The sequence below is a fragment of the Rana temporaria genome, chromosome 5 (genome assembly GCF_905171775.1).
Source record: "Rana temporaria chromosome 5, aRanTem1.1, whole genome shotgun sequence".
In the NCBI taxonomy this organism is placed as follows: Eukaryota; Metazoa; Chordata; class Amphibia; order Anura; family Ranidae; genus Rana; species Rana temporaria.
In genome coordinates, this window is record NC_053493.1 from 44673542 (window position 1) to 44692323 (window position 18782).

The 18782-nt window shown below is 40.9% G+C and overlaps 1 protein-coding gene across 1 annotated transcript in view; it reads left to right on the forward strand.

The window, feature by feature from the left end:
• MALRD1 (MAM and LDL receptor class A domain containing 1) overlaps positions 1 to 18782 on the forward strand; it is a 529217-nt gene that overhangs the window by 232922 nt on the left and 277513 nt on the right. The window contains exons 20-21 of the mRNA XM_040352491.1: positions 11344 to 11520; positions 13053 to 13212. Of these exons, the coding sequence (XP_040208425.1) occupies positions 11344 to 11520; positions 13053 to 13212 (337 nt within the window). The remainder of the gene's footprint in view (positions 1 to 11343; positions 11521 to 13052; positions 13213 to 18782) is intronic.

Genomic DNA, 18782 nt, shown 5'->3' on the forward strand with positions numbered 1-18782 from the left:
GTCATCTGCAAAGACAGAAATGTTACTTTTGATCTCAGACCCAATATCATTTATAAAGATATTAAAAAGTAAGGGTCCCAGCACTGAACCTTGGGGTACACCACTGATAACCTTTGACCATTCAGAGTATGAATCCACGACTCTCTGAATTCTGTCTTTTAGCCAGTTTTCTATCCATTTACAAACTGATATATCCAATCCTGTAGACCTTACCTTACACATGAGCCGTGTGTGCGGAACTGTATCGAACGCTTTTGCAAAATCCAAGTATATCACGTCCACAGCCACGCTGAACATTGTAAACAAAAAAGGCTATTTTATTCATTTTTAATGTGGAAAGGGGTGGCAATGCGGATTGGTGACAGAATCAAAAAAAAGCACCAACATCCCTGAATATACAATATACATACAAGGATTTTTTGGGGAGATTTTTTAGGTGCTGAAATATTTAGAACACGAATTGTTGTAAAGAATTGTTTTACTAATAACATTTTTTAAAACAAATAGAAAGTTTGGGCCAGATTCATGTGCCTGCGCTGCGGCCAAGCACTTGCGTGTAAACTTACGGCGGTGTAACGTAAAGCCGTCCGGCGCAAGCCTGCCTAATTCAAATGGGGCGTGTACCATTTAAATTTGGCGCGCTCCCGCGCCGAACGTTCTGCGCATGCTCCGTGTGAAAATTTCCTGCCGTGCTTTGCGCGAAATTACGGCGCCCCGACGTGTTTTTTGAACGGTGACGTGCGTAACATACTTTCTTATTCCCGTCGTTTTACGCAAAAAAAAAAAATTTAAATTCGACGCGGGAACGACGGCCATACTTTAACATGGCTGGTCTAAATCTAAGCCATGAAATAGCAGGCTTAAGATTGCGACGGGAAAAAACGACTAGCTTCGAAGTAAGAGAATGCGACAAACGCGTGTACCTTCGTGGATCGCCGTAAACAGCTAATTTGCATGCCCGACGCTGGAAAACGACGCAAACTCCACCCAGCGGCCACCAGAGAATTACACCTACGATTCGAAGGCGTACGAAGCCGTATGCCTGACGGACCTATGCCAAAAGCCATCGTATCTTGGTTTGAGGATTCCAAATCAAGATACGACGCAGCAAATTTGAAAATGCGCCGGCGTATTTCTGCTGTGAATCTGGGCCTTTGTTCTTAATGGACAAACATTTAAAATCAATACAGTTTGTTTGAAAGATTCAATACAATATTGGGAGTATCTTATCGTAATAATGGTGACATAATATGATTATCCCGACATGTTTCGCCACCTTGGGCTTCCTTGGGGGATATAATTTGTAATACAGTATGCGTCACTAAATATAAGGAAAAAAACAAAACACATCATGGTATTAACAGATGGCATTAAGTAATTTAACATTTTTTGTTTGTACAAATAGAGCCTTGCCCACTATACTCAACAGATCACCACTCACCCAGCTCTAGTCTCCCAGAGACTCCGGACACAAGCCTACGCCAAAGCGGCATAACCCAAAGGGGGCACACAGAGCAGTCAGGAGAGGTCCAATTGGACCATGCTACAAGGATTAATAAAGCTACAATTAGTTGAATTCTCAACTCGCTATGAGAATGGTAAGTAGCCATCTAAAACAATTTAATTGAATAGCAAGCAGCTGGTTCATTGGGAAAATATATAAAGGGAAGAAATGGTGTACTTACTACACAAGCTTTTGATATTAAGATAAATCAAGGGTGACGTGAGGTATAAAGACCACTTATTGTCAGATGCAGTTGAAAAAACATGGGGGAAAGAAGAGGCTAAAAGTAGTAAAGAAAATAAAATAAATTAGGGAAGTGCTAAGAAAAAAGCTTAATTAAATGTAATTCTAAGCAGGATGCTGTTAACCACTTAAGGACCGAGCCTCTTTTTGAGATTTGTTTTTACAGTTAAAAACATATTTTTTTGCTAGAAAAATACTTAGAACCCCTAAACATTATAACTTTTTTCTAACACCCTAGTGAATAAAATGGCGGTCGTTGCAAGACTTGTCACAACGAATTTGCGCAGCGGTCTTATAAGCGCAGTTTTTTGGGAAAAAATACACTTTTTGAATAAAAAAATAAGACAACAGTAAAGTAGCACAATTTTTTTTTATATTGTAAAAGATAATGTTACGCCAAGTAAATTTATACCCAACATGTCACGCTTCAAAATTGCGCCTGCTCGTGGAATGGTGACAAACTTTACCCTTAAAAATCTCCATAGGCAACGTTTAAAAAATTTGACAGATTGCATGTTTTGAGTTACAGAGGAGGTCTAGGGCTAGAATTATTGCTCTTGCTCTACCGATCGCGGCGATACCTTGCATGTGTGGTTTGAACACCGTTTTCATATGCGGGTGCTGCTCACATATGCATTTGATTTTGCATGCGAGCTCGGCATCAGCCATCAGCCATTTAATTCTGTTTGCATCCTCTGCTCGGCAACACTGGGGGAGGAAGTAGACACGCCAGCTTCTGTTGCGTCGCCTCCCCCCCTCACAGAGCTGCGATGCATTATGATCAGTGTAGTTTTTGGCGCCTCGCGCATGCACATCAGCTCCCATGCGTCTATATTCGGCCAGTGACGTCAGACGCTGGCCGTGCGGCCTGTCTGTATAAAAAGACCAGCCATAAATATGTTTTTTTTGCTACCTCAAGGGTGACCACACTCTGCAGGAGATCAATCACAGGTAATAACTATGCATCCAAGCTAGATGTTAACTGATCTAAATGTATTTAAATGCCCTCATTTTTCTAGGAAACCCAATGGACAACGGTTTTGTCTGTGTCCATTAAATTATTCTGATCACTATCTGCTGCCATCTGTTTTATTTCCTCTATTGCTTGGAGACAGGTGATCTGCAGCAGTTTTCTGTGGCTGTTCTTTTTGACTCAGTCATTCTGAGATTATTATATATATTCTCCCTCTAAAACTTGTAATTTACATTGTTTTAGTTATTCATGTATTCACAATTTCATCTATTTAACAGCCTGCTTAGCATTACATTTAATTAAACTTGTTTCTTAGCACTTCCCTAATTTATTTTATTTTCTTTAAAATTTTTAGCCTCTTCCTTCCCCCCATGTTTTTTCAACTGCTGCAATCTGATAATTAGTGGTCTTTATACCTCACGTCACCCTTGATTTATCTTAATATCAACAGCTTGTGTAGTAAGTACACCATTGGTTCCCTTTATATATTTTTCCAATGAACAAATTCAGTTGGATTGTTTTAGTTGTTTACTTACCATTCTCATAGCGGGTTGAGAATTCAACTAATTGTAGCTTTATTACTGTATTTTTCTCTCCATGAGACGCACCTGCCCATAAGACGCACCTAGGTTTTGGAGGAGGAAAACAAGAAAATAAAATTCTGAACCAAATGGTGTACTAAAATATTTATCAGTGCCCATGAAATGCAGCCTGACCATTGCCATAAATGCAGCCGGACATTACCATTATTGCAGCCTGAACATTGCCTTGAATGGAGCCTGAACATTGCCTTGAATGGAGCCTGAACATTGCCATTATTGTAGCCTTACCATTGCCATCGCTCGGGATGCTCTGTCTTCTGTCTCAGCAAGTGTCAAACCCAGCTGGGAGATTGCCCGGCGCTCCTGGGGGTTTGGGATGTCTGTCCTCCGCTCTCCTCCATCTCTTCTGGTACTAGCGGTGCCTGATGTATATTCGCTCCATAAGACGCAGAGACATTTTCCCCATATTTTGGGGATTACAAATTATATCCCCTGAGGAAGCCCAAGGGGACAAAACATGTTGTGATAATCATATTGCTGTCACCATTATTATGATAAGATACTTCCAATATTGTATTGAATCTTTCAAACAAGCTGTATTGATTTTAAATGTTTGTCCATTAAGAACAAACTTTTGATCTTTTTCCAATTTTGTATTAACAATTCTTTTCAACAATTTGTGTTCTAAATATTTCAGCACCTAAAAAATCCCCCCCAAAAATCCTTGAGTTTAGGAGCTCTTGGTGGTTTTTAGCCAAAACCCCTAAACTCAGCTCCATAAAAGCCTATGGGGTTTGTATTGAATCTTTCAAACAAGCTGTATTGATTTTAAATGTTTGTCCATTAAGAACAAACTTTTTATGTTTTCCAATTTTGTATAAATTAAACAATTCTTTTCACTAATTTGTGTTTTAAATATTTCAGCACCTAAAAAATCCCCTCTTAAAAATCCTTGTATGTATATAATTCATTTTTAATATTAAAAGCAAACTAACCCATCCATCCGTGTCTCCATGCTTTATTTTATTGAAAAATCACTTTGAACCATGTCTATCTCAAATAAGGGGCGATGATTCATGTAGCATTTACTTCCTGGTATCCATCTTCCCTTTGCTCAGGCATGCAGACAGGAGGAGGTGCTTAGCTGAGAAAGCCCCTCCTCCCCTCCTCGGAAAAAAAAATCCCAATGAAGACTCCTGGGATGTATGATATCATTTTGACCTAGGCCAGAAACCAGAAAGCAACTTAAGAAGTGTTAAAAAAAAATTAAGTTTAAAACAAGTAAATATAAAATACCTTCCTGTCTATTTACTAATGCTAGCAATATAAAGTTTAAAATAGTTATTGTAGATTGAGAAAGTAAAGTCCTGCTTTATTCATAGGTGAGAGGACAGTAGGGGTTCAACTTTTATGTGAATATAAAAGATATGCGCTGTCTCATGTGAATCAATAAAGTGAAGTATTGTAAACAAACACAAAAATGACCACCATGTGATTAAACGAACATAATAACATAATATGAAACCAAATGCATCAGAAAATCAAAAAAATATTATTAATCGAAAAATAAAAGTTCATCAAAAAAATGTTATTATATTTATTTATCAAAAAAATATACATATAAAGTGTCCTGGTGTTTTCATTTCAATCCATGTTCAAATCTTTCTATAAAACCAAGTGAACCACTTCCAGTGAAAGAATATTTCACTGGAGATAGATCTTCTCCGCCGCTTCCGGGTATGGTCTTCGGGACTGGGCGTTCCTATTTGATTGACAGGCTTCCGACAGGCTTCCAAAGGTCGCATACATCGCGTCACGAGTAGCCGAAAGAAGCCAAACATCGGTGCGGCTCTATACGGCGCCTGCGCACCGACGTTCGGCTACTTTCGGAAAATCGTGACACGATGTATGCGACCGTCGGAAGCCTGTCGGAAGCCTGTCAATCAAATAGGAACGCCCAGTCCCGCAGCCCATACCCGGAAGCGGCGGAGAAGATCTATCTCTAAAACGGTACTGCTTCGATTTAAAAAAAAAAAACACCCGATTCCCCTGCACAAAACGAGCCTCAATCTAATGTTAAAAACTAAGTTTTTGGGTGAACCTCCACTTTAATTCCATGGTTTGTTTCATATGCTTTCTACGTGTTTTTTATTATTTCACTTGTATATTTATATTTATCGCAGCTCCTTTTTTATAATTTGTTATTTAGGTGTGTATTTTACCTAGAGCTTGCAGCTTGTTTGTCACTATTGAGTAGCAGCGCGTTTTTTCTTCTAAATATAGTTGAGGTGGATGGAGGAATTCCTCCACCAGGACATTGTGCTCTGACAGCAGCACCCAGCTCTTTCAAAATACACTGATTAGTGGCTGATTAGTGGCTGCAACCAATTTGCTGCAGCCGCGGATCAGAAAAAGTTTTCCTGCATGTCCCATCGACAGAGGTCAATCAAAAGATCAGAGCAGAGACAGCAATAAACTAGAGATGTGCACGACGGAAAAATTAGTTTTATTTCTGATTCATTCATTAGGTTAATCATTTCATTTCATCATGTTTGTTAAGTTAGAATGATTATGGAATTTGTTACATATATTTGGATTTGTTTCATATACTTGGATGTGTTTCGTATATTCGTTGTTCTGGATCGATATCGTATTTCGGAAGTTATTTTAGAAAATTGGGTATATTAATTTTATTGTGTTAATTCTAAATTTTCACTTATGCACTTTCTTTGGGTTGGATGGAGGTGGATCCATCAGAATCTCCAAATCATAACATAACAAATGGAATGATATTAACCCATTTATGCCTGAGGTTGAATTTTTTTTCCCCCTTTATGTGTGCATAAAATTCATATGTTACCAAGAGCAGTAGTATATACATAACTCCCACATCACTACTGTTCAATATAATGGAACGTGAGGCATTAATAGGTTAATTTTGCATATATTCCTTATGTTATGATTCAGAGATCCTGATAGATCCATCTCCATCCAACCCAAACACATATAACAATTGGAGGAAATATTATCTGCTTTCATACGCCAACATCCCAAAAATATATGAAAACAATATTTCCTCCTTGAGGAGATGGGACTTTAAGGGCACAGAGACTAAAACAAAAGTAGTATAAAAGTTTAAAGTTATAAAAGTTAATTGTATCAAAATTTACAGAGTGGTAAGGGTATACAGAAAAATACTGAAGTAAAAAGCTGACTTGCAGAGGGTAAGGTATAAATTACCTGTCAGGTCACCTGAGGACAGGTGACAGATGCATGCCGTTGGGGTCAGGAGTGCACCACTAAGGTAGTGAAACGTATGGCTGACTGCCGCGGATGGGGCTCTGGGTGGTTCAGGAAAACAGGTCCTCTGGAGCACCATCACGGATTACACTGGGAGCTAGAGCATGAGATTCCCCCCGGGCGTGGAGTCTAAGAGCCAGCAGGTGTTCAACAGAGCCCTTAGGGTGAGGATGGACTTTGCTGCAACTGGCTCCAGGTCGCTGCTCACAGGTTAATAAAGTGTTCCCAGTTAGAGGCTGGAGTGGAGACATGCTTGAGGGAAGATTACTTAAGCAGACAGGTGGGAGAGTGCAGACCCTAAGGCTGATACACAACCAGAGGTAAGCAGACAGACAGGGCATGAAAGTATTACTGCAGATTCACAACGTTACTTTACCATATCAAGCATGATATGACACAAATATTAATAGGTTCACATAAAAAAGGCATTGACAATTCCAACGCGTTTCGGAGTAGTCTTGATTTCCTCAGGAAAAGTCCTTTTTGCAATCAATGTAAGTATAACTAAAACGCACAAGTAGGAATCATTTTCTTACTTCACTTTCATACCTTACTGTATTTATTGCAAGATGTTTCCATTGCATACGTAGTGCATTTTTTATAATAATGAAAAATATTAATGCAGCATAAATACAAAATGAATCTGAATCAATTCGGATCATTTGTTATGTCATCATGTTCAGATGCTTCAACCATTGAAAGGTCCAAACTATCGCATCATGTCATCTGAATAAAATGAATAAATATGAATGAATTTGGAATTTTGGATTTGTTGAAATGTGTTACTATTCCGATTCATCCTCATCTCCGAATAACAAAAATGTTGTCCGAATTTTAATTAGTGATGAAACGAATCACACATGTCTTTAATACACAGGTTGAAATTTTGATCAGTCAATGGCTAGCCCACGTTGTTTTTCAGCATGTCCAAAAAATGAAGTTTTTCCAACTTCATCATTAAAAACGACGTTGCCCACACACCATCATTTTAAAAAAATGATGAACAAAGCGCAGTGACGTACAACACGTACAACGGCACTCTAAAGGGGAAGTTCTATTCACCTCTGGGCTGCTTTAGCTGATTTTGTGTTAGTAAAAGACGATTCGCGCTTTTTTGTCTGTTACAGCGTGAGGAATGAGTTTACTGTATTATGAACGGTAGTTTTACCGGAACGAGCGCTCCCATCTCATAACTTGCTTCTGGGCATGCGCGGGTTTAAAACGTCGTTTTAGCCCACACACAATAATTTTTTACAACCCGAAAAACGACATTTTTTAAAACAACGTTAAAAAATGCAGCATGTTCGATTTTTTTTTGCCGTTTTTCAGAAGCCGAAAAATGGTGTGTAGCCCACACACGATCATTTTAAATGACGTTTTTAAAAATGTCGTTTTTTTTTCATGCCGAAAAACGATCGTGTAGTTAGATGGACACACTGCAGGAGTATATATTTTTTTGCTTTGTGCTCAGCTTAAAGGAACATCACCATAGTAAATACAGACTTGGCTATGAAGGATGAGTTCTGGCTGACTGTTTTTATGTTCTCTGTCCTATAAACAGCTTTTCCCTGATGTTGTCTGTATCTGACCTTTTATCTCACCTTGTGTTATATGTAATATACCGAAAGAGAATTGGATGTGTAATGGGAACGCCTAAAATCCACTACTGCACCAGCTCTAACGGGTCACATCCTTGGTGACCTTTTCATCCATCCAGAGCTTACCGCAGAAGTAACATGACCCTAGAACAAGCACCGTGACTTATATGTTTCTCTGTTCACCTGATATATTTTTTAAAAAGTTTTTATTGACTTCAAAACTTTTACATTTTACATTACATTCAACTGACATCCTGCTGACTTATTGATAATATAATGAATGAAGTAAATATAAACCCTAAATTGATAACATTTGTGACGGAGGAAAAACCTACTTTTCCATCCGTCTGGCGGATCGGATCAGGTGAACACGGACAGACGGTCCGTGTTCATCCGATCCCCCCATAGGGGAGAGCGGAGAAAAGACAGGGCGGTCCCTGCACAGTGTGCGGGGACCGCCCTGTCATCCGCCGGCTCAGCGGGGATCAACGGAGCGATCCCCGCTGAGCAAGCGGAGGTTCACACGGGCGGATCATTACTGATCCGCCCGTGTGAAAGGGGCCTTAGGCACTGTGTATTTTTTTTTAATAATAAAATATGTTTTCCACATTTTATTTTTATCTTTGTGCTGCCTTCTCTTCTCCAGTGTCAGCTGATAGGATATTAACACAAGAGCAAATCTGGGAAACCGTTGTCACCCCATATCTGGAAGTGCTTGAACAAGGATTTTTATGGCAGGATCACCAGATTTTAGAAAAGCTGCTGATTTAAAAAACTGAAAACTACTTTTCAAGTTACTATAAACTCGTATAGTTTTCATGAGATTTTACTGGTTGGGTTTAGATGTACTTTAACCACTTAACGACCAGAAGATTTTTCCCCTCCTTTTTATCCCCACAATTGGATCTTTCTTTGGTGGTATTTGATCACCTCTGCGTTTTTTATTTTTTTGTGCTATAAACAAAAATAGAGCGACAATTTTGAAAAAAAACAAAACATTATTATTTTTTACTTTTTGCTATAATAAATATCCCCCCCCAAAAATATGTCTTCATCAGTGTAGGCCAATATGTATTCTTCTACATATTTTTAGTAAAACAAAATCACAAGAAGGGTATATTAACCACTTTTGGTGGTATTTTATCGCCTGTGCGGTTTTTATTTTTTGGGCTATAAACAAAAAAAGAGCATAAATAAAAAAAAAAAAAATATTTTTTACTTTTTGCTATAATAAATATCCCATTTAAAAAAAATGTATCTCAGTTTAGGCCGATACGTATTCTTCTACATATTTTTGGTAAAAAATAAATAAAAATCGCAATAACCGTATAGTGACTGGTTTGTGCAAAAGTTATATAGCCTACAAAATAGGGGACATAATTATGATTTTTTTTATTTATTTTTTACTAGGAATGGCGGCGATCTGCGATTTTTTTCAGGACTGCGACATTTTAGCGGACACATCGGACACTTTTGACACATTTTTGGGACCATTCACATTTATACAGTGAACAGTGCTATAAATATGCATTGATTACTGTATAAATGTGACTGGCAGGGAAGGGGTTAACCACTAGAGGCGGGGAAGGGGTTTAAATGTGTAGCCTAGTGAGTGTTCTAACTGTAGGGGGAGGGGGGTGACTGGGGGAGGTGTCCGATCTGTGTCCCTATGTCCTAAGGGACACAGCATCGGTCTCCTCTCCCTGACAGGACGTGGATCTCTGTGTTTACACACAGAGATCCAAGGTCCTGCTCAGTTACTGGGCAATCGCGGGTGCCCGGCAGCCATCGCAGCCGCCGGGCATGCGCATTGTGTTCCCAGTAACGCGATGGGGGCGCGCACGCGCCCCCTAGCAGCTTTAAATGACAGGACGTCATATGACGTCCTGTCAGAATAACTGAGCTACTTTGCCGCCGTCATTTGACGGCAGCTGGTAGTAGAGCGGTTAATTGTTTTTTTGTGCCAAAGTTGTAGCATCTACAAAATAGAGGACAAATTTATGGCTTTATTATTTATTTATTTCTTTTTGACAAAAAAGGCGGCCATTAGTGATTTTTAGCGGGACTGCAACATTGCGGCGGACAGATCGGACAACCAAACTGACATTTTTGACACTTTTTTGGGAACCAGTGACATTATTACAGTAATCAGTGCTAAAAATATGCATTGTTATTGTACTAATGACACTGACAGGAAAGGGGTTAACATCAGGGGCGATCAAGGGGTTAAATGTGTTCCCTGGGAGTGTTACTAACTGTATAGGTGACTCTGTTACTGATCCGTCTTCCTGCATAGCAGAAAAAAATGATTTCTTTGTGTGATCTCCTCTGTCAGAACGAAGATTTGCCTTGTTTACATAGGCAGATCCCTGTTCTGTCACTGTGGGGAACCATCACGAGTGGCCGGCGGACCTCAAGTCGGCTCCACCCGCTGATTTGCTCCCCTGCTGGCCAGTTGGCTTGTGCGCCTTCGGCAGCGTGAATGTGTGCCCACAAATTACAGTGTATGGGCTGACGTAGAAAGAATCGGGATCAAGCCAGTTGGTCCTTAATCAGTTATGGTAGAACTGAGGGCAAAACTTTTTTTATTAATTAATTGTTGAACCAATTTTTTCCCCATTAGGGAGATGTCCTTTTTCCTCTTATATTTATAGCCACAGCAAATCAAAGGGAGTCCCTGAATGGTGTCCCTATTTCTCCTGTTTTCTTGTTCTGGTGACCACTCAAAGTTTGGGATTTTCTATTACTTTTAGTGACATCAGTGAAAAGGACATATAGATAGGGTTCATCTCCATAACGGGGGCACAGGCAGCAAGAAGAACCCATTAGATATTGTAATCCTTCTCCAGTCTATCAAAAACTGAAAAAAAAAAAAGTTTTGCGTTCAGTTATGCTTTAGATAGGTAGTGACCAGGCTATTCCATTGATACAAGTTAAAGTGGTAATTTTTCAGCATAGTAACATAGATTTCCATGCATATAAAATCTGGAGAGACAATGGAGCTCAGCAGCCAGAAAAAACACCAAATATTTAAATATCAAATTCAGAAAATATCTAGGACATTTAACTGATATGTGATCGGTGTCTATAGATTATAATACTTTACAATCTTTATTGCTTTTTGTTCCGCTTTAGGCATTTAGCAGATTTTACAGTATGTAAATTCACTTTTTGTGTCTGCAGGCATTTTGCCCACATGGGCCCCAGTTCCTCTGGGAACCCCTACTGCGGCAACCCTTCCTGCAAACAACTGCACAGCCTATGAACATGTCTGTAGGTCAAGCGGGCATTGCATACCCTCCTCAAAGTTGTGTGACTTCAGAGAGGACTGTCTAGATGGCTCTGATGAAGCAAGCTGTGGTAAGTAAATAATACTAATATGAATGAATCCCATAATTTCTGATCTTAGAAGGAAATTTAGCCACAGCCTCCTGTTTCCCTATAAAGAGTATAATTTAGCCCCTTTGCCAGCATGAAAAGCATAAAACATACACTGTATTTTTAGTGAGCTCATTTATTAACTGGGTAGTGGTTTACCTTATGGGGGATTCCCAAGACGAAATTTGTCTGGGGCACCTCCTTTGACAGAAGGGTCCTAAAATTTATACTTTACCCTTTTAAACAACAGTGGTACCCCTTTGCTTCTAGTGCTTGAATGGCTTGGTGGAGTAAAGCGAACCATTGTCATTTGTGACTGTACCAGAATCAGAATACTTTTAAATGAATTGGTAATGTGTATGGATGCCTGGTCTAGCTGATCCTATGAGTCTAAATCACATATAAAAATATCAAACTACAATGTACCCAAATGAACATCTGTATGGAAATGAGCTGCCCTGTAAACAGTTCTGGGCTAGCATATACACATACCGTATTTGCCGGCGTATAAGACGACCCCCTAATTTTCCAGCAAAAATGTTGGTTTTGGGATATACTCGCCGTATAAGACTACCCCCTTCCTACTAGTCATGCCTCGCCTCACGGTGCCACCATTACATGCCAGATTGTGCCACTACATGCCAGACTGTGCCCCATTACATGCCAGACTATGCCCCATTACATGCCAGACTGTGCCCCATTACATGCCAGACTGTGCCCCATTACATGCCAGACTCGCTGAGCAGACCTGGGGGGTTTTCTGCCCTTGGAAATCAGTTATTCCACTTTTCAGTAAAGTATATCTAAAGCCCTTACCTTATCCTAAGACATGCAGAATTGCGGCCATACGTTTTTTCAAAAGCTGCGCCTCCTAGGCGGAACACGCAGCTTCCCAGGAGGCACTGTGTTCAGTGTTCTCCTATCACGGAGGCCCTCTCGTCCGAGGACGAGAGGGCCTCCGTGATAGGCGGACACTAAACACAGGACGAGAGGGCCTCCGTGATAGGCGGACACTAAACACAGTGCCTCCTGGGAAGCTGAGTGTTCCGCCTATCACGGAACAGAAGACGTAGGAGGCACGGCTTTTGAAAAAACGTACGGCCGCGATTCTGCATGTCTTAGGATAAGGTAAGGTTAGGTTACCGGCGTATAAGACGACCCCCGACTTTTAAGAAGATTTTAAGGGGTTAGAAAGTCGTCTTATACGCCGGAAAATACGGTACTGACAATGACACCTGACATATTTCGGACCATGTAGTCCTTCTTCAGAAGTTATGTCACATTAGGTCATGGATAGTCTATAATATAAATGTGTATTATATTAGTAACATGGTAAGAAGTACATCAATGCTTTCTCCCGGTCATGCTCCTTTACCCTGCAATTACATATAAAATCCAAAGGCGTTATACTGTGCCTTGAGCATCAGGTTCTCCTTTTTTAGTATCAGAATACAAGCACCAGTACAACTTACAGCCATAGCAAGTGCATGACTAATACCTGCCTCATTTCTAAGTTTCAGAATATTGCAGCTTTGAAAATGGCAGTATGTGTCAGTGGTTCCATCCTGGAGCAAACGCTTTTCGTCCAGATGCAGCTTTCCACTGGGAAGTAGGCCAAGGAATAACTATACATCCAGGAGAAGAGAGCCATCGGCCCATTTTAGATCATACTACGTAAGTGCCCTCATGGTGACCTAAACAAGATTGTCTTGAAAAATTGTATAAAGCTGGCCTTGTACCTCATACAGTATGTCACAATATGCAGAAGCAGTAAACTTTTGAAAAACAGTCCTTGAGATGAGCACCAGGCAAGTCGCTTTGCCTTGGCTGTGATGATCAATTTGCTACAAACAAGAGGAAACCCAGTCTCATCAGCTCTGGACTGAATTATCAAACCCAAATAGCAAAGGCAGACGTAATGACAGGGTCTCCAAATAACCTAGAGATTTGGTCATTAATGCTCATAGCTAGATGCCAGGGCATCTTTATATAGTGGGAGTGAGTGTTTGAATAGAACTGTCCTAATGTGATTCAAGGTGGGGCTCCTGGAAGTATGCCATGAGAAAAGTCTATCATGGCTGTCAAAGAAGGATGTGTGTGGAGTCACCTAGAAAGTGTGCCACATGCCCACATTATATTGGCCAAAGCTAGTGCCCATCTTCATGTTGGGGCAACAAACATAAGATCGACTTTAGGGCACCAGCTACAGCTCCACACGTACAGGTCTGAGAGCCCTATTAGCATATTATTTGTCATCTGAGTCCTATTGGGGGGGATTTACTTTCACTTCCTGTCCTTTAGTCTAAACAGGAAATGAGAGGAAATCCCTGCAAATTAAGATAATCCCTTGGGGACAACCAGGCCACCAAAACTAGTGTCCCCATAGGAAGATTCCCCCTCTATTTCTTTTCTGAACCTGAAGTTTGTGATTTTTTTTACTTTAACTTTCAATGCTATTGGTAAACAGGACAAATAGAGAGGGTGAATCTCCCTATTTGGTAGTTTTTAGTGCTTTGATAGACAAATACTCTATCATGCAACTCTGCAACTCTGTATCCAATTGCATTGTATATCATTTTTGAGATAGAACTTTGTTTTGGTGGCCTGGTGTAATAACTATAGGGGCTTTTATTTTATTTTTTTACTATGTATGAAAAAAAAAAATCTTTACAATTTTTGAAAAGTAGACACCTCAATTACTTTTTTTTGCCAAATCTCATTGGAAATGCTGCAATTCATTAAAAAATCAATAACCATGATGTAAATTAAGTGGTTAAAGTGAGCTTATGCTTTAAAAGTCCACTAAAAGCAAAGATCAAGTCTTCTGTTATTAATGTAAGAAAATCCCCTGGAGGATGAAAATGCATTGAACAGGCTAGATGTCATGGGACAAACCCAGAACAACCCCCCCCCCCCCCCCTAAACAACTTCACAACTATTTGTGGTCAGTGGCACTCTAGCTCCTTCATGATGAAGGTAAAACACATCTTAATGCCTAAACACAGTTTTACTATTCTTTCATGTGTTAGTAAAACTGAAAATTTCATGGCAACTACTTATGCCGCGTACACACGATCGGTTTGTCTGATGAAAACGGTCTGATGGACCGTTTTCATCAGACTAAACCGATCGTGTGTGGGCACCATCGGTTATTTATTCATCGGTTAAAAAATTAGGAACTTGTTTTAAAATTATCTGATGGATAAAAAACCTATAGAAAAAAACGATCGTCTGTAGGCACATCCATCGGTTAAAAATCCACGCATGCTCAGAATCAAGTCGACGCATTTTTTCAGCACGTCGTTGTTTTTTACGTCACCGTGTTCTGACACGATCGTTTTTTTAACTGATGGTGTGTAGGCACGAATGATCATCAGTCAGCTTCATCGGATAACTGATGGAAAAATCCATCAGACCGTCTTCATCGGATGGACCGATCGTGTGCACAGGGCATTAGTGTATCCAGGTAAATAATTTTTTTTCAGAACAAATTTTTTATTAGTTTTTTTTTTTTTTTTCTTCAATATGTAGTGCAATGGATTAAAAAAAATATTTATTAAAATGTAACTTTATATTTCTTGCTATGTCCTACCATCAAAAAACAAGTCAAAACAAATTCCCTTGCCCTTGATAATCACAGGGATACCACATATAAAATGTTATTTGATGTTTGTACCCATAGTAGGGCCCAGAAACAATACTGTACGTTTTGCTATTGTACCTAAACACTGACACTGTAACTAAATAGGGATGAGCCCGATGTTTGAGTCGAACATTATGCGGTGTTCGCAGCAAATTCGAAAGCCGCGGAGCACCGTTTCAAAGTATATTGGACACAAACATGAAAAAACAAAAGTGCTAATTTTAAAGGTTTATATGCAAGTTATTGCCATACAAAGTTTTTGGGGACCTGGGTCCTGCCCCAGGGGACATGTTTCAATGCAAACAAAAGTTTTTAAAACTGCAGTTTTTTCAGGAGAAGTGATTTTAATAATGCTTAAAGTAAAACAATAAAAATGAAATATTCCTTTAAATATCGTGCCTGGGGGTGTCTATATGCCTATAAAGTGGCGCAATTTTCCAATGTTTAGAACTGTCCCGCAGCAAAATGAGATTTCTAAAGGAAAAAAGTAATTTAAAACTTTTTGAATTGTGAATGGTGAATTGCCGGATCTTGGCAACATAAATAAAACTCATTGAAAAAAACGGCAAGGATTTCCCCCCAGTCCATTACCAGGTCCTTGGGGTCTGGTATGAATATTAAGGGTAACCCCAAACCAAATTAAAAAAACAAAATTGCACGGGGGTCCCTCCAAAATACATACCAGACCCTTCAGGTCTGGTATGGATTTCAAGGGGAACCCTGCGCCAAAATAGAAAAAAAATGGTGTTTGGGTCCCCACCAAATTCCATACCAGACCCTTATCCGAGCACATTTACCAGACCCTTATCCGAGCACATTTATGGGGACAAGGGCCTCGTCCCCACAACCCTTGCCGGTGGTTGTGGGGGTCTGCGGAACAAGGGGACCCCCAGATCCCGCCCCCCATGTGAATTGGTAATGGTGTTCACGTGTTCTGGTGCGAACCGAACCAGGGGGTGTTCGGCTCATCCTTAATTCTAAATAAAAAAATGATTATTTTAATCCTACCTTAAATACAGGCATACCCCACTTTTAAGTACACAACGGGACCAGAGGTATGATGTAAAACGAAAATGTACTTAAAGTGAAGCAATGCCTTTTTTCACTTCTAGGCTGTAGTGGGGGTGCCAGGGGCTTTAGTGGGGGCATCAGGGGAACACTCACATGTAAATAAGCTCATCTGATGCAAGGGGGGCCGCTCCAATCCATCCCCTGGACATACAAAGGACAGTGCTATTGAGAGGCTGGATGGCATTCTGTGGCTGACAGGGAAGCCTGAGGGGATGTGATGTCACCGGAGGTGGGGAGGCAGCCAGGATACAGAAAGAGCACACTGGAACTGGGCAGGCTAAGTGCTCAGAACTTCAGTTCCGTCTAATGCAGGTGCACGGCGCGGAATATTTGTACTTGTGAGACACTTTACGGACACTCGCGGGCATGTCCGTACTCGCGAGTGTACGTAAAGTGAGTGTCCGTAAAGCGGGGTATGCCTGTACACTGGCCCAGATTCAGGTAGATCCGCGCAATATTTGCGTGGGCAAAGGGCAACGATTTTTGCTCTGCGCCCACGCAAATATTTCGATTTGCCCGCGATTCACGGAGCAGTAGCTCCGTAAATTGCGCGGGCGCTATGCTAAGTAGCCCGGCGTAAGGGCGCCTAATGTAAATGATCCCGCCGGGGGCGGGAATCATTTAAATTAGGCGCGCTCCCGCGCCAAACGAACAGCGCATGCTCCGTCGGGAAACTTTCCCGACGTGCATTGCGGCAAATGACGTCGCAAGGACGTCATTTGCTTCTAAGTGAACGTGAATGGCGTCCAGCGCCATTCACAAATCACTTATGTAAACGACGTGAAATTTAAATTTCACGAGCGGGAAGGGCGGCTATACTTTAGCATTGGCTGCCCCTGCTATTAGCAGGAGCAACCTTGCGCTAAAGTCGCTGTACGGAAACTCCGTACCTTGCGTGCACAGGGCCCGCGCAACTTTTGTGAATCGGTGGTAGTATGCAATTTGCATACTATACGCCGATTACAATGGCCGCGCCCCCTAGCGGCCAACGCAAGAATGCAGCCTGAGATATGAAGGCATAAGGAGGCTTATGTCTGTCATATCCTAGGCTGCAGTCCGCGTAGCGATGTTCCTGAATCAGGGGCATTCGCTACGCGGGAGCAAAACAGCTATTGCGCCGCGCAACCTATGGTTGCGCGGCGCAATAGCTTCTTGAATCTGGGCCACTGACTCCAATCTTTGACTCTGACATCTGACCCTAGTCGAATCCTGATCTAGTTATCTTTTTTACATACACACCTTTTTTGTTTGCAATTTTTCTCCTTTATCAAGGAGAAAAATATACTGGCCGGGATTCAGAGAGATTGGCGTATCTTTAGAGCGGCGAAGCGCATTTGATATGCGCTACGCCAACGTAACATAGAGTGGCTCGTACTATATTCACAAACCACTTGCTCCCTTTCTTACGCCGGCGTAACGTAAAATGGCCGGCGTAAGCCCTCCTAATTCAAAGTAGCAAGGCCGTGGGCGTCTTGTATTTAAATTAACTGTGACTCCCTAAGATACGTCGGCTCAATTCTTTCGACGTGAACGTAACCTACGCCCAGCCCCATTCACGTACGACTTACGCAAACAACGTAAAATACGACGCTGTTCCCGTGCTTATACCTTAACATGACTTACCCCTGCTTTATGAGGGGTAAAGTTACGCCGGACGTACGCCTTACGCAAACGGCGTAGCTTACTGCGACGGGCGCAAGTACGTTTCGTGAATCGGCGTATCTAGCTCATTTACATATTTGACGCGTAAATCTACGGAAGCGCCCCTAGCGGCCAGCGTAAATATGCACCCAAGATACGACAGCGTAAGGAGACTTACATAGGTTGAATCAAGCAGAAATTCAGGTGTATCTGGATTCCTGAATAAGCGTATAGATACGACAGCGCACATTTGGACTTACAACGGCGTATCTGGAGATACGTCGTCGTAAGTCCTTTCTGAATCCGGGCCATAGTGTATATTTTTCTCCATTCAGGAAGTGAAAAGAAAACACAGGGGCGGGCTATACAGTAACTGAATACTGTGACAGTTCGATCTCTGTGCTGGGAGTGCCCTGTGCAGCGCACTCCTAGCACAAATACAGTAGCGCATATACACGGCCACGCGGATAAAGACCCACTTCTGTGAGGCCACATATATACTGTATGCATATGCTTGGCAGGAAGGGGTTAAACATCTCCTCCAAAACAATCATCGTTGTTCGGTAGTATTTGGTCGTTGGTTAGTAGCAACATTTAATTGCACCCCTAGATGATTGGCTGCATTAAAATTACTTTATATTTTTCCCTTTCTTCTTTTTATAAACAGTTTTAGTTGCCAGACTTGCAATTTAATTATAGCTTTTTTGGAAACAGATTAATATTGTGAAATATTGGTATACCGCCCCCTTATATATTTTAAACTCTTATTAGAAAATTGCTGTATTATTTTACATAAACATACTTTAACTTACCATTTGACTGCAGGACGTTTAGTGAATGATTAGCAATTTATTTCTGATTAGTTTTCTGCCTTGTGGCCAGTGGTGAG